This window comes from Musa acuminata, chromosome BXJ1-7 (genome assembly GCF_036884655.1).
Source record: "Musa acuminata AAA Group cultivar baxijiao chromosome BXJ1-7, Cavendish_Baxijiao_AAA, whole genome shotgun sequence".
Classification (NCBI taxonomy): Eukaryota; Viridiplantae; Streptophyta; class Magnoliopsida; order Zingiberales; family Musaceae; genus Musa; species Musa acuminata.
Window position 1 is genome coordinate 10179971 of NC_088333.1, and position 16180 is coordinate 10196150.

The window sequence follows — 16180 nt, forward strand, 5'->3', positions numbered from 1 at the left end:
ATCCTAACATGCATAGTTGTGATCAACAATAACTGTTATCGGCCATAAGAATTGGAGGTTGGATAATGCCACATTAATCAATACCACCTGCATCATCGAAGCTGTTTTTGCCAAAACTTTCATGAAATATCATAAAATGCACCTAAGCAGGTTCATCAGTTGCTGTTTACGAGGCTGTATTAGCACATTGAGACACCGCACTAAATCGACAGAAACATCTTGGTAACTTCAGGAAGTTTCAAATTCAATGTTCTCGAAGCAAAAGACCAGCAAGAAGAAGTCATGCAACCAAGTTGCAAAGACTGAAATGCACCTAAAGCAGTTTCAGTGATATCGAAACAAATAATTAAAATAGCATGTCGATCATAGCACTTTGGCATCTACTCCTGCTAAATTATGATTAAACGTCTAGCAGAAAAAACAAAGAGTATATTCCACAGAAATCAAGCAAACCTCAGCAGTGGCAGAAATCCCAAAGTAACAACAAAAGATGGAAAATTTTTAGAATGTTGGCGACTGACAAAAGCATTCGGTGAAATTAAGACCGGGATTTCTTCTTTGACTTGCTGGAAGCCTTCGACTGCTCAGAGCTTGTTACCTTTTGGGACCCACTTTTGGATGAGCTAGAAGTATTTTGGCCTGATTTTGAACTTGGGCCATTGACTGAAGTGCTGGTTGCTGGGGCAATGGAGTCGTGCTTCTCCCTAACCACAGCTCCCTGAGAACCCCGAATCTGACTTCTCTTATCCTTCCTCTTGGGCCTATAACTTGACCTCTCTCTCTTCGGCAGCCATCTCTCAGGATCTGGTGGAGGCCCTGGATTTGCTGGATCAAATCCTTTCGGGTATCTGGGCTTCCGCTTCCTTTTCTTTGTCTTTGCTTTCTTTACATCCTCAGGAACTTCTACCTTCACTGCATGTGCACCTTCAACATGCCTTGCACCAGGTGTCTTCTCTAGACTCTCCACATTCAGTTGTTTCAAACCAGAAAGTTGCTTCAACTGCTTCTCATATAACTCAGCTTTCTCAAGGTCAGTGTGAGCAGCTGTCGTTACAAGACCCACCAGAGCTTCAATATTGCCATGGCTCTTGACAAGTTTTTCATATAACTGTGAAGCCTCCTCCTCACGTCCATGATTGAGCTTAAAAGCTGCAGCTTTCTGCATGATCAAATCAAGTTTATTTTCTTCGGTCATGGCATTTTTCCACCAGTCAATTGCAGAGTCAAGCACTGCAGCAGCACTACTGAAGTCACCAATGCGCTCTTGCAATGAAACTAGTGTCGCCACAGTTGCAGGCATGTTTTGGATCTCAGGAATCTTCAACAAGGACTCAACAGATATCTGAAAATGACCGGCGGCAGCAGCAATTTGAGCACGAGCAAGGAGGACTGGCCTGGATTTGTCAGGAAACTTATCTGCATAGTGTATAAGTACTTCCTCAGCTTTTGCTGCCTTCTTCTCTCTAATAAGTAAAGCAGCTTGAAGCAGGACAGGTGTTACACTATCTGGGAACATCTCTGGCAGTGCAGAGATGACTTCTTGAGCCTGCAAGGAATCACAACTAAGTTTATTAATAATTCCTTCCACATTTCTCGTTTCATGCAAATACAAGCTCTTTGGTTACAGAGGACGAATATTTCTTCACAAACATCAACCATGAAGCATAATGGGAATAATTATACAACAAGCTGTCACAATGAAATTCAACTTTCAAGGAGTATACCAATTCCTGGACCAGGATTATGAAACTAAATTTACGCTAATGATTCCAAAATTAAAGTTTAACATAAATTTTAGGGGCCTTTGATTTGTGTCTTGCCCTCTCCACGTGAATCAAATGCCCATATCCTACCATAAAATACAAATAAATTTCAAATCATCATGCTTCCAATTGACAATTGAAATGCATGAAAGAAGCATCATCATAGTTCACTTTAAAGAAAGAAAAGAGAAGCTCATAATAAACCTGGTCGAGCCTATTTGCTTGAAGAAGTAAAAGCAAACGGTTGGCATACAAAGATTCTTTTTGCCTCGTGGATAACTTGAAATCTAAACTGTTGGCAAGTTGGAATTGCCTTGCACCAATGCCTTTTTCTATTAGTCGATCAAGCCTCCTTAGACTATCCGAAACATCCTTTGTACCCCTTAGTGAAATCAGGTTATTTGTCGCCACTGCAAGTGATGAAGCATCAGACAGATTACGGTTTATTATGGACATATAAGCTTCTATTGCTTCTTCAGTTTGTCCCTGTAACTGGAAGAGAAGGAAAAAGCAACCTTAAAAGCCAAATTACACTATGGAGGTTTACAAAATCCATAATTGCTATTCACCTGATGCACATATGCAAGCTGGACAGCAATTGGAGCTAGTTCAGTTTCTATCTCATCATCAGCATAGTCCTCCTCCATTAGCATTTCCTGACCAATTCTGGAACAAGAATTAATGTTAACCTCCATAAAGATGCACTTTAACAGGTTCAAAAGAATATCCAAGTCCAATTACAGAATATACAACAAAACATCATCGAACATTTATTTCTGTATAAACTCCACATAAAATGCAAAAAACCATGCTACTACATCGATAATTTATACAAGAAGATGCATGTGTTAATTAGGATATAACTGAGACACTAATCAATGCATTGAGACTCCTTTGGACGGCGTCAGGCAAAAAATATATACAGAAAGTGACAAACTAATTTCATGAAACTGAAAAGACAATGCATATCAATTATGAGAAAATAACTATTTTAATTATATAAACTAGTACGAGGGTACAAATATGATGAAAATATTAACCATCTTAGCTGCTACAATTTGGTTCAAGTGACTAGCAAGCCACAACTTTTAAAAACGTTGGTGGCATGGATTATGTATGAAACATAACAACAAAAAGAAGGAAATCTTGCAAACTACAAGATTGGTGCAGTAGATCAAGACCCAAGTCACTATAAGATAAGCCATGAGCAGCATCTTTGTAAACATTTAATACAGATCATATATCAGTATTGTCATTATCATTTATTGGATGCAGAGAAATGTTCCTTGCCTACTTTTAGACTTTTAGTTTAAGCTACTCTAGAATATTTAAGGTTAATACATAAAACTAAGAAAAAAGCTAGACAATCCTTGAATATTTATTTAATAATTACATCGAGTTTAGCTGTAAGACTGAGCTAGTGAGTAAGACTATCTTCAGGAACACATTTTGATCATTTATGAAGGACCTGAGATCCATTTACACATTAAGCAATTTGACATTACTCGCAATTCATTTCTTATGCCCTTTTACAAATTCTTCATGTTTATGATCTAATCAACTCTTTCCATCTCGTAAGAAACTTAGTAGGTTTATTCCCTTATTGCATGGCGTAAACCTGCAACCTATAAGGTCCATTACTCTAGAACCAATTAAACTTAAAGATGTAATTTAAGGCACCAATTTTTACCTATATAGCTCATTAATCATTCAACATCAAATCAGTCTCAACCAATACTGGTGAGAAACAAGAATACCATATTGAAATCAATATGGTATTTTTCCAACTAAGACCAACATTTTAAATTTCAATGTCACTAAGACAGTGACATAAATGGCAAAGATAGGTGAAGAATAAGAGACAACAAACCGTAACTCTACAGATAAGTAAGTGAACAGAAAGCATATATTTAGGAAGAGAAGACAAAGTATGATACCATAGTCATTAGTTCCCAAAACATGCACATGCATATAAAACTAGCATTCAAAATTCAAGGCATGAGTTCCCAAAAGATTTGAAATTCTATAAATCAATCAAAGCTACAGAAAATGAAGTTGTTCAAATCTGCAAAACATCATAAGAAAAGGAATCCTAGAACCAGAGAGTTGCTTTCTGCAAATAGAAGTTGGCTGATGTCATGAAGTTCACGATACATGCAACTCCATGCCAGATGCTAATGAAAATTCCACCTAAAGCTAGTTCTACATGACAAATACCAATTACGTGGGGCCATTAATTAACATACTCATCTTATCCCACTTAAGAAAATTTTCCCACAGAAAAAACTTATCTCTAAATATCAGCTGTTCCAACAGAATTGCTTGAACCATAAACATTTTAATCTTCAAAACGATACAGCAATTAGTTAAAATAGAGTAATTATAGTCGAGCAACAAGAAGAATATGTATAAGACATGCATTAAATTGTTACAATTAAGAGATCCATTTGACACTTTAAAAATCCCCTTAAATGGATATTACTTTCCAGAATCACACACCTTCGAGCTGAAAGTAATTGTTGCTCAGCCTCTGCATATTTTTTCTTTTCAATCAAGGAGCAAGCATAGTTGTATGCAAGTTCAAAGTTACTAGTAGCTTTGACTTTAAGTGCATCCATAGTTTCCTGAACTTCAGCAGACCTTCCAGCTGCAATTAGAGCAGCAATGATGTTTGTCTTTAGATCCAAGGAGTCAATCTTGAATCTTTGAATTTTCTCATAGCTTTCCATGCAAGCATCCATTTTTCCTAGACGATAAAGAATTTGAGATTCCAACTGGAGGATCATAGAATTTCTTTCTTGACCATCCAATACCTTCAGTGCTTCATGTAGTTTGTTTTGTCTGTATAAGCAATATGCCTGATTAAAAGGAAACAGAGTAAGACTTGAGAAAACAGTGTCTTAAAAATGTTGAAGTAAGCTGTCAGATCATTCAGCGAGTACTGTGAAGTTCAATTTTGTGCTAGGCTATAATAAGTGAACTTTTCTGTATCATTACGAATATACCAAGCAGAATTATATATATAATTTTCCTATCAGTAAATTATTTAATAGCCCCTGAGTTACAGACAGATATCAAGCTGATCCTTAAACTTCCAACTTGTTGCATTTAGTACCAGAAGGTTCAAACCATGATTCAATATCTCAATATCTCAATATCGTCAAAGGAGAGAGAGGGAGAAAAGAGGGATGGAGAAAGACGAGGAGGAGGAGGAGGAGATGAAGCAGAAAGAGAAGGAAACGAGAAGAAGAAAGAAGAGAAGAGAGGAAGCTAAGGAGCAAAGAGCCCTGCTGTTGATAGGAAAAACAGCTGTCAACAGCAAGCTAGGGATATTAGAAAAAATCCAAAATACAGTTTTGAACCAGATTGGATAAAATCACCCAAGTGCTTAGTCTTAGTCAGACCAATAATTACGGATCAGTACATACCAGTCCGACTATATTTTTTTAACTATAGCTAAAAATTATCAAAAAGATTGCAATCAAGTTGTTGTATGATTACATAAAAACGATACAATATTTAAGTGTAAGTCAACAATTCCAAAAGGCAGGATTGTTCCTAAAAGGGCTTAACTACTTATGTATGAGAAATAGATAATAAAAGAGAATATTAGGAGGAGAGAGAATAAAGAAGGTGGCAACCGTTCACCTACTTCTCCATCCTACTTTTGATCTACATTGGCTATGGTATTGTGCCTGAAGAACAAATCTCTTGCATCTACCTTCTGTTGGAAATCATAATGATGGCATTTTGGCATCTCAAGTTATACACGGGAATCTAACAAATTGCGTGGAATTTTCTATATCAGACAAAGGCAATGGCATCTAGATGCATCTGAAGAAATGGAGGACTGAACTCTTCTATTTGTATCTTTTTTTAAGTCGGGGAGATCATGCCCATATTGTCAGTATTTAACAGTCAAATCTGATAGATCCATATCTAAAACAAGAAGTCATATTCTGGTTGTAGCTTTGTTTAGTTCAGCGTAGATTATATTTTTCTATTTTTGGGAATTTTATATTTATTTTGTCCACATTTTATGTATTAATTTTTTAGAACACGTTCATTTGTTGGATGAGTCATATATTTTTGGTACTTTTGAGTTTTATCTCTTACACACTTGAAAGGATGACAAGAATTCGATCTTATCTTTAGAGTCCCAATACAGTTTTGAGTATTGGAAAGAAACAATCAAGTCCTTATACACAGTACTAGCAGGAGCTAAATTGTTTTAGCTAATGTATAACAAATGTGTAGCATGTGAGATTTTGGTGGAAAATCCAATGTTTCTTTAAACTGGGCACCCTTAGTTTTTCATTTTTTTCCCAACATTGGTCTACTTTCAAAACTTGTCTTTTGCATTATCAATCAATTTGAAACTCTATTAATATTTGGTTGTTGCATTAATTTGCCATCTTGGATTTGTGATGAACTCAACATCATGTCAGAAAACAGGTCTGGGCTACAATGCTTCTCCATGCTGCACCAAACTTTGTAATCACTTGGTTACAACAACTTTAATTGTTGTAAGATAAAGGGAGAAGAAAGGGAAATGATTACCAGTCAATATAGACCGATATATCTCAGCAAACATCCGATTGGCACATGGACTGGTGTCACTGGTCCAATCCTGTATTGACTTTACTGCCTGATATGCTTAACTTACCGGTGTTCCAGGCCAGAACTAGCGGATAAGCATAGTATTGTGTGCAAAAATAGGTTTGTTATAGGAAAATGACACAGAAGCATCAAAGTATGGATCCAGTGTGGCAAAATGCCCATTCGTCTTGGACCACTAGTACATCCAACGTGACTACATTGGTCGAGATGAAGGAATAATTTGATTAAAGTAACATTTGAACAATGAATTTCTTGATATGACTAAATACATTAAGATGCCCGTCGAAATACAAGCTTTCATTGCACAATTGGAGGTCTAAAACGCCCTAAAGTTGCAGTAGAAAGCCCAAAGAGGCGGACCTCAACAGGCAGGCATCTATGAGCCATCCATTACTTTCTACAACAGAGACTTAATAATTGATATGTCGACGGATACAGTAAAAAATTATTACTTCCTTCGAACGATTTTAAAATCCAGATTCCACCTAGCCTTGCTCGCATCTAAGCCAAAATATCACCCTCATGTAGTTTCTCAAATTATGATATTGTTAATTAGGTTGGGGAAATGAAGCGAGAGTATCATATGAATCAAGAACAAACCTCGTAAAATCTGAGATGTATAGGCAGATGGCGAGAAGCCTGGATAGTGGAGAGAGCCTTATCGATCGCATCGGACTTGATCAAGGCCACGACCTTGCACCGGAGGGCGTCCTCATCCCCGGGCGCGATCGCGAGAACTGCAGCAAGCGAGAAAACAGCACATAAGACGCCAAAATTCGCACTAATCGAGAGAAGGACGGATGAGATCGAGTGGGACCTTGATCCGCGACCCTGGCGGCCAGCTCGTGCTCGGAGTTTTGGGCATGGCGATGGAGCGCAGCGAAGAGGTCCTCGAGGGGGACGGACTGGGCGGCGGGAGGTGTCGGAGAAGGCGAGGGCTTGGGGTTCACCTTGGCCTTGGGCGCCATGGAAGCGGCGCCGGCGCGGCGCTACCTTTGCAGGTACGAATTAGGGCCAGATGGGGGCTCGGTAACCGTGTCGGGTCATCAAATGGTCATCGGAGTCTGCTATCCATGAAGTTAGGACCCGCATCCGATCAACTGTGGATGCATAGAATATATTACATTTATTATATAATAAATGATATTACAATTATACGTGGTGAATCCAAATTCGCCATGTGACGACCTACTAATTAGACGCGTCACAGTAGCACGATATTTATAAGGTATATATATTTTTATTAATATACTTAATATTTTACGAACGATGATGATTACAAAAGGAATACTATAAAATAAGAAGAACATTTGGAGATGTCAATTTACTATTTCAATCTCAGTGATATCCTGTTTTTCTTGGATTGTGATGGTTGTTTTTTTATTTAATTCAAAACTTATTGATACATATTATGTCAGAATTAATTATCATTTCAGGTGGGATAGCAAGGAAATATTTAGAGTACGTGCTGTGTGGATGGTATTCTTCGAGCTTGGCTAGAAAGGTATTCAAAATGTGTTAGGTTGCATGGACTCGATCTTCTACAGGTTAATATTCTTTGTCATGAGGAAAATGATAAATATATTGGTCATACTTAGTTGACAACCCAACTTCACAATCGATATGTCAATATCATATGGTCAATAATATTATCACCACATAAAAGTCATATGGTAAATAATATGATCGGTATAATTTTCACCTCGATATCACATAATCAAGTTTGGGGCCACGTGGGGGTGACATGCCAACAACATATGAATTCCACATTAGCTCATTGTCATTATACATTCTCCTGTTAGTTGATTATGTTTGTCATCTAATTTTTTCAATCATTCTATTAATTTAAGTGTCCAAGAGATTATGAGAAGTGTTTTAATGTAACAAAGAAGTTTGGCTTGAGATAACTCCGAAAAGAAACTAAGTTAGATTCAAATTAATTTTTAAATAATAAAATATCAACTTAACATTTCGTCTCTATGTAAAAGATTTTTTTTTTCATCCAAAATCATTATATTAATTTATTGGTCTATAAAATAAGAAGGTCAATCATTTTACGCTCGGGAGCGAGTTTGCTCGATCGAGGTGTAGACCTCAGACCCTCCTTCTAGCATCAATCTGATAAGAGACAATTTGATCGATCGACTATTAGTGTAGGCTCACGAGCAATGATCGTATTCGTACGATTTTATTCTTTTCGAAACATGTGAACTTCAAAAGATGCATAAAGAAGATCTAACGGACTTATGAGCCCTTGATTCCTATGCTCTTCAATCGATACGGAACTAAATCACCTTATCATTTATCGGAAGCAGACAAATACGATAGGCATTCAGTCAGCTGAACGAAAGACCAATGGGAATTTTATTGCAAAATCACACAACAAATCGCCTCGACGATAATCATAACGACACTAATAATGATAAGAAAGCAAAAACAAGAAAAATAAGAAGCTATTTAACGCAATAAGGCGAGGGAGAAGAGAAGCAACAAGGCCACCGTAGCCTTGACACCGGACGGAAGCAAAGATGCTGCTGAATCAGAACCGGGTGTCACCGATGCCGTGGGACCATTGCTACCGGTCGAAGTGGGAGGAGGGCTGGTAGTGGAAGGCGACGAAGCGACGGTGATGGATAACTTCTGGCCCGCACCACAGTGTCCCGTGAAGCCACAGATATAGTAATGCTCCCCTGCACTGGTGATGGTAACAGTGGCGGGGCCGGTTGTTATGGTGGATCCGATGGGATTGGTTGTGGAGCAGGATTCGTAATCTGATTTCGCCACTTCCAGTACGTCGTGGGTGCCGGTCGTGAAGTCGAACACTGAATTTGTCAAGGCAATCGATTAGGACGGGAACAAAGAACACGTAATAAGACTATAAAGAATTCGATTAACCTCTACCGATCAGCAAAACAAAGCGTTACCTAAACTGTCGCCGACGGCAAACGTCTGCGAGGCGGCCCAGTCGGGGTAAAAGGTGGCGTTGGGAGGTATCCTCCATCCAGAACTGCCCCCAACGGTATGGCTGGTGGCAGCAGCCACCGCCAAGCATTGGAGAAGGCCAGTTGCCATCAGAACAAGCCCAACCGCAGAAACTGCTTGTGCCCCAGCCATGTTTCTGTATCTCTGTTATGCTCTCTCTTCCCGGCTGAGGATGGTGGGAGATCCATCAGAGGCCCTCTCGATTTATAGTCGAAGGAGGCTGCCTGCGACGCAGTCCACACGCCCAAAAAATGGCGTTGCCGTCCCAAACCTAACTACGCCGCCAACGTACGGTTTCCTTCCTCTGACAAAGCTTCCCGGCGAGCTATGACTTGCTCGCTCGCGTGACATGAAATGTGGAGGCTCAACTTCTTTTCCCACTTCATTTTCTTTCTAGAAAAGCGACAGACACGTATAAACAGGTTTACTTTCCACGTATCGGATGAATCCTTCAACCCAAAAGCGTCGGTGTCCGCCGGTCGCCGCTGCTTAGTCAATCACCCCAAGTCACATCGCGGGCCTACGCGTCACGCGGAAGAGAGATTTGGTCAAACACCACCGCAAGAAGACAGAATTGGTGTCCAACAAGCCTCTTCCTACGTACGACTGGGCATCTCTTTCGAACCAAAGCCGAACATTTTTTGGCATTATATTCTTTTTCGTCATGGTTTGGACCAACTTCGATGGTCCACCTTCTTCAGATGAAGAACAACTATTACGTAATGTATAACGTCACGTGGTAGCCGTGAAATTAATGAACGGAACAATTGAAGAACAGGCTTCAGCTGAACCATCGAATCATGTAATTAATTAAGCCTGTGACGTCGCCGACGATGAAAGCTCATGTTACGACATTTCTAGCAATCTCGTTCCTACTTGTATACAACTAAACAGTAGTGGAGGAGCACGATTCTCGGTAATGGGAAATTACATATATTCTTCTTAATTTCCATGTACAGTTTTGGATCGTGATTGCAATATTTCATTACAGTCGGGATTTCTAGTTTCCGAAAAGCGGAATGTAGAATAATAATAATAATAGCAATACATCCCAGAAAACCATTGCATTCAGGGATAAGAGGGATGGAGATGCGGATGAAGGCTTGAGGCCTGTGAGGCCGATATCGTATGAGATGCTGCCGTCCGCCTTGAATAGCCCGAAGTGCCTCTCGGAGGTCGGTCCAGGCTTTAAATTCTCATTGAACAACGAAAACACGTAAGCCTGTACCATAATCTTGGGCCTCAGCGGTGTCCCTTTCTTCTTGAAAAGTCGCTTACGAAGATTATAATTATAAGTCCTTGCATTGTGGAGGGTAGCTCCGGCTTCGTTTTCGTCTCCGGCAGAAGCCCAACCTGTCTCTGAAACCCGAACCGCCATCTTACCGTAGCCGGCAGCTTCCAGGGCAGCATAAGCTGCGTCTATTGTAGCATCAAACATGTTGTCATAGTGCAGATCGGTCTTGGCGTCGTGAATTCCAGCATTGGACAGGAAAAGAGCGTAGTTGATGTCGATGTGCTCAGGTTCATTTTTATAAGACAAAAATGGATACGCATTGATGTAGAAGGGGCTACCGATCTGTGAGAAGAAATCCAAGATGGGCTTCATGAGAACGAGGACGTCTTCCTTGAAGGTGCAGGAGGAGGGCGGGAAGGAATTAGCAAACACCGCCTCGGAATGCGGCGTCGACACCTCGATCTCGTGTGACAATTGAAGCCTATCCAGAGCATTGTACACGTTCTTTATGGCACCAAAAAGGACCTGTGACAGTTCCGGATCCGCGCCCAACACTTCGTTCCCAACCGCAATCCCTCGGATGCGTGTCCCGGGCAGAAATGGCTGCACCTTTTCCTTGACCCAGCTCATGGCACGGTCTTCATATACACTGATGTCTCTCAGGTACTCGTTAGGGATCGCTACCGTCAGTTCAATCCCAGATCCTTTAAACGCCTTGATAACGCTTTGGTCTGAATCAAAAATCCTCACATTCTTGATCCTTGCTGCTTTTAGAAGCGTGACGACACTTTCAGGTGGAGGAAGGTTGTCGGCGATCCTGCCGTAGTTTATCCCATAGGTTCCGGTGAATGCATCTACCTTCTTCAGCAGGCCTTTATAGAAGAAACAAAGCAAAACATGGTTACTCGTACGAAAACAGCATTTTGAGCACCAAAAGAGGATAATTTAAAGAACTATGAACCAGTATCAAAACAATCGAATCCGGAATTGCAATGATGATGCCAAAGGATGTGATCGAAGCAAGCGGCGTAAACAATTGAGTTCAACTGAGAAGCGTGGTGGCAGCAAACCAACAGTTCTGAGATGAATTCACGGCAGCTTAAAATCAAATTAGAAGCAACGTGTGTTCCACGCAGAAAGATAAGGATGTCGGAAGACCAGATGGAAGGAGAAGAGCAGAAGACAAGAACAGGAATCCGAGATTCCATCAAAAGGGCAAAGAAGAGAGAAAGGGGTGGATACCAAAGGCAGAAGAATTCAACAACTTCAAAAAGGGGCGAACCGAAGAGTCGATCGATCTGGAGTTGCGAGAGAATGGCAAGTAGGACCAAAAGCGTACCATGACGAGGAAGGAGGAAGAAGAAGAGGCAGCAGAAGAAGAGTGGCAGTCGAGAATTGCTCATCTTTCCTTTCTTCGCAAGGGGCAGGGAAGGACTCGGTGGGCACACCAGAGCGAGGACGAAGACGAGGAGGGAGACGGCGATGAGAACTACAGCAGGCGCGTCCGAGGAGACGCCATGTGTAACAACAGTGGGAAGAGGGTGCTTGCTTTGTCCGGGGGCATGCCATCGGTCAGATTCTTGGACTCCCTCCGAATTGGAGACGCCACCACAATACCTCCGGCGGAAGGAAAGCAAAGAACCAAAAGATGGGTGAGTGTGGGGTAGAGGGAGAAGGAGAAGGTGGAAGAGAGATCGTGGGGGAAGCAAGCTGTACCACCCACCCAAGGAATCAGTTCCTTCGGACTGAAATCATCACATAAACCCATGGCCACGCAGTCTAATCACCTGTCAGCATCTCGGAGACATCCATCTGCAATCAGCAAGCTGCTTTCAACCACACATTCTAATCACCTGTCAACAATCGAAACCATATCAGGGACAGACACAAATATATTAACCATAAAAAGAAGAAAAGCCGATGAATCAGCCTCTTCCCCACTCAAGGACTGTGGACCAAACAATTTCTACAGTAGTGTGGAAAAGAGTAAACAACTTGATCACAGCATTGTGAAGAAAACAAATTTACAACTAAGAATAAAGCTTTTCCTAGAATACAAGCAAATTGATGACCACTTAGCCTGTTGATACAGATATTGTCTAGATTACAAAACCAATTCACACACCGGTACAGGCACATATAAACATCAGTGAATTTGTTTATGCTGCATGAGAAAAGAAGCTTTTCAGTCATTTTGCTAGTCACACGAATCGGATAAAAGGATCATTGAAAATTCATTTTCTGAACCATGGTCCCTTCTTCTTTCTAGCACCATTTCTCCCATCCCATGCGCTGCCCCAGAAGAACAATGACATCCAGAAAAACACAGCAAAGAAGATTCGCAGCCTATCCTGGATCCTTGACAGCGTTGCTTGTATGCCTGTCCAAGATCGATGTCAAAATGTATTAATGAGCAAATGGCCGTCTTGCACCACTCCTAGAACATGGAAGGAAATATACATCAAAAAAATCATTAATAAGTAGTCCAGTTAGAATTCACCTACAACGAGTCCATACCCATCAAACACCTTGGACAACTCCAAGAGATAATAGAGAAAAATAAATGAGAAAAAGATGATGATTGATAGAAAATAAGAGTACTTTAATGACTCGTGAGGGTCACAACACCATTTTAAGTTTCCCACCCTTTCTCTCTTTTGTTTTTAAGTAATATAAAGTTAGACTAAAGCTTATTTGGTGATAAGAAAATTTTCCACTCAATCCCTCTAGACTCTAGAACTCTCAGAATTTGGTTCTAACTGTGAAGCTAACTAGCGTAAACTATGCTAAATTTGCCTAAATTTACCTCCAACTTTGGATAATAATAACACTCACTAGGATTTAGAGGCCTTCTAAATTTGCCTCCAAAATCAATAATGAAGATACAAATATTTTCCAAATTTGAATGTATAGGACTCCTAACCCGATTCAAGTAGGGCTAGAACTTCTTTTAAAAATTAATTTGGTCTTCGATTCACTCTTAAACTGGTCATCATAGCAAATCCATTTCTTTTGCTTATGTGTTCCTTATTGGATCTTTAAGATGGTCTGAACAAGGCAGTTCGATGTCAAAATGGACACAATGAAACTCCAAATTGATCTTATCTGGGCTAGAGATGATTTACATCACAATAAAGCTTTAAGATATTATGTTGTCAAATAAAAACTCTGACAAAAAACTAGCCAAACATAAACAACATTTATATTAAGACTTTTGGATAATGATTTGATTCTCTAGAGGCCTTCTAAAGTTGCTTCTAAGAACAATAACTAATATACAAATAGTTTTAAGCATGACTATGACTCCTTAACTAATTTAAGAAGGGCTAGGTCTTCGTTTGGATTAAATCTTTACTCGGATCCAGTATTTTGAGCGAGGAAGAAATCTTTTGATAGCACAAATCAAAGATGAACAACTCATTGCAACAAATACACTTTTTTGCTATGATGGCACTTGTTGAATCTTTAAGATGATCCAATGATGGCGAGATTGAAATAGGTGCAACAAACTCCAACTTGATGTTATCTAAGTTAGACAGGATTTGCATCAGAGCTTTTAGCTGTAATGATAATCAAGTAAAAGGTCTGAATGGTCATTAGAATATGCCAATAGTAACTATTTGCAGTAAATACTACAATCAAAAACTGGTATGAATCTCTCTAAAAGGCCTTGAAGAAAATAAAAAAACATTTGTCCTTGTATTTAAAAGCAATACATTATCTGGATGAATATTTAGAACCAGAAATAATACTCTTCAGACATTGCTTGATAACCCAAAAATAGCTGATGCTGAAAATAAACTATATACATCCATTCTCGCAAATTTATATTGTAATCAAAGTCACTAGCCAATCTAGGAAGCATCATGTCCTGTCCTATTGTTTTTATTAAAATCTTAATTAATCTTTCCCCCTCTTGGCACTTACCTATTTGACCTCAGCTTAGCAGTTAATTTGCAGTTTTTTTTTTACATCCAAACTAAATTGATTCCCACTATTTTGAAGTCGGATACTAAAATCCTTTAACTTTCCATAACAGTGATTCTTAGTGTTCTTTTATATGCCAAGCATCACTCTCAAAGTTTGCAAGATCAGAATTAAAACTAAGGTCAGCTTTGAGATCTATCATTAGATCAACATGTATCCACTCCTTCTGTACGTGAGTATCTTAATCACATAAATAGAAACCATTGAACTATATGCCTTACACAATACATTGAGTTTAATAGAACACATTCACATGATAAAATACTTCAACCACAATGAACGCCTAAAGTGATATTGCTCTCTGTTTTTAACAGAAAGCTACTCATGTTGAGTATAGAAAAAGGAATCCTGGAATGACATTCTGGTATGCCACAATATCAAAATCCTTTTTGTAGTCTTCAAGTTGTTAATCAAACCCAGTCACAAATTTATCCGGGCTAACTTTGGATTAGTGAGCCATGAAACTTATTAAAGACAATTTCAAACTAATTTGTTGTTATATCAAATAGTCACATGTAAACAACTACATAAATGCCTAGTTAGCCGACTATTCATGAAAATCATTGACTTAGTTCCAACAAAATTAATTAGACCATAAGACTAGCAGATAAATTTGCAGTTCCAAGTAATGTCCAATTGTTGTCTCCCAAGACCAAAACAATCAAGCACTTTTACGAACCAATGGAGGCAGCGTCATATCCCTTTTGATATTCATCAGATCCAACCAGAGGCCCATAAGATCTTCCAGCTATCTTTGCTACACACATCTATATCTAACATGGCCCTTCCTTCAACACACTATATATGTTTCATTTCCTGTTCTTTCTTGACATATATTTCGTTGTACTACAATCTGTGATTTTCAGTCCACGCTCATTTAATCGACTTCCTCCCTTTTTAGTCTCATGCAAAATTCTCGTGTCTTCCGTTTTACTTTTTCTGGTTATACAGCAGCTGTACTTTCATCATTTCATGTTCAGCAATCGTGTTCTGAAACAAATGATCCAGTTGGCTCCTTTGACCTGGAAAGAGCCACGACTCTCAACCCAATCAGTGCTCCGGGAGATAACTCTAGCACTAGGATAATATGCATACTTATGTGAATGCAGTCAGTGAAGGAAAGGAACCCAGAGCTGCAACCATCCGAGTGCGTGAAAGCGATAGGGGGAAGGGATCTTGTTCACGGACGATTACAGGAAAGGGGAAAAAAGGGGAAGAAAGGAAGATGGACTCACCGGCGATTGTATTTGGATCCTCCGAAGGAGGAGGAGGAGGAGGGCTGGCCCTAGCGGTTCGGCGGGAGAAGTAGCTCAATCGCGATGGTTTCGTAGGAGGAGCACAAATGGACGATCGGCGGAGGTGGAGGATAGGAGAAGTAGCGTCGACGAATCCACAGGAAGAAGGGAGGAGATGAATCGAATTGGGTTTATTGGCAGGGAACGGTGGCCACAACAACGAGGAGCCACGATACGGTAGGGCGGGATGTGGTTCCATGTTTGCTAGTCACCCCGGCCTGCAAACACCGCCCGTCCCCAATCCATCTCCCACTTCACTGTTTGTAACAAAGAAAAAGGGACTCTCTTCTTTTCCATTT

At 39.9% G+C, this 16180-nt stretch overlaps 3 protein-coding genes across 5 annotated transcripts; all 3 read right to left on the reverse strand.

The window, feature by feature from the left end:
• Nucleotides 1-414: 414 nt before the first annotated feature.
• LOC103991551 (uncharacterized) lies at nucleotides 415-7462 on the reverse strand. Its single transcript, XM_009411044.3, has 6 exons — nucleotides 7201-7462; nucleotides 6984-7120; nucleotides 4263-4621; nucleotides 2333-2429; nucleotides 1968-2255; nucleotides 415-1546 (listed from the first exon to the last, which is right to left on the reverse strand). The coding sequence occupies exons 1-6, from the start codon at nucleotides 7349-7351 to the stop codon at nucleotides 539-541; spliced, it is 2040 nt and encodes a 679-aa protein (XP_009409319.2). The 5' UTR covers nucleotides 7352-7462; the 3' UTR covers nucleotides 415-538.
• Nucleotides 7463-8724: 1262 nt separating this feature from the next.
• LOC103991553 (stellacyanin-like) lies at nucleotides 8725-9654 on the reverse strand. Its single transcript, XM_018828623.2, has 2 exons — nucleotides 9308-9654; nucleotides 8725-9205 (listed from the first exon to the last, which is right to left on the reverse strand). Exons 1-2 carry the CDS (start codon nucleotides 9495-9497, stop codon nucleotides 8841-8843), a joined length of 555 nt encoding a protein of 184 aa, XP_018684168.2. The 5' UTR covers nucleotides 9498-9654; the 3' UTR covers nucleotides 8725-8840.
• A 621-nt stretch (nucleotides 9655-10275) lies between these two features.
• On the reverse strand, nucleotides 10276-16167 carry LOC103991552 (glucan endo-1,3-beta-glucosidase 14). Of its 3 annotated transcripts, none has more exons than XM_065191844.1 (3): nucleotides 15822-16167; nucleotides 12387-13036; nucleotides 10276-11471 (listed from the first exon to the last, which is right to left on the reverse strand). In XM_065191844.1, the coding sequence occupies exons 2-3, from the start codon at nucleotides 12409-12411 to the stop codon at nucleotides 10366-10368; spliced, it is 1131 nt and encodes a 376-aa protein (XP_065047916.1). In that variant the 5' UTR covers nucleotides 12412-13036; nucleotides 15822-16167; the 3' UTR covers nucleotides 10276-10365. The 3 variants fall into 3 exon arrangements, with proteins under 3 accessions (XP_065047916.1, XP_065047915.1, XP_065047914.1); XM_065191843.1 differs by having other exon boundaries at nucleotides 12387-12979; nucleotides 15822-16160; XM_065191842.1 differs by lacking the exons at nucleotides 12387-13036; nucleotides 15822-16167 and adding an exon at nucleotides 11939-12314.
• Nucleotides 16168-16180: the final 13 nt, after the last annotated feature.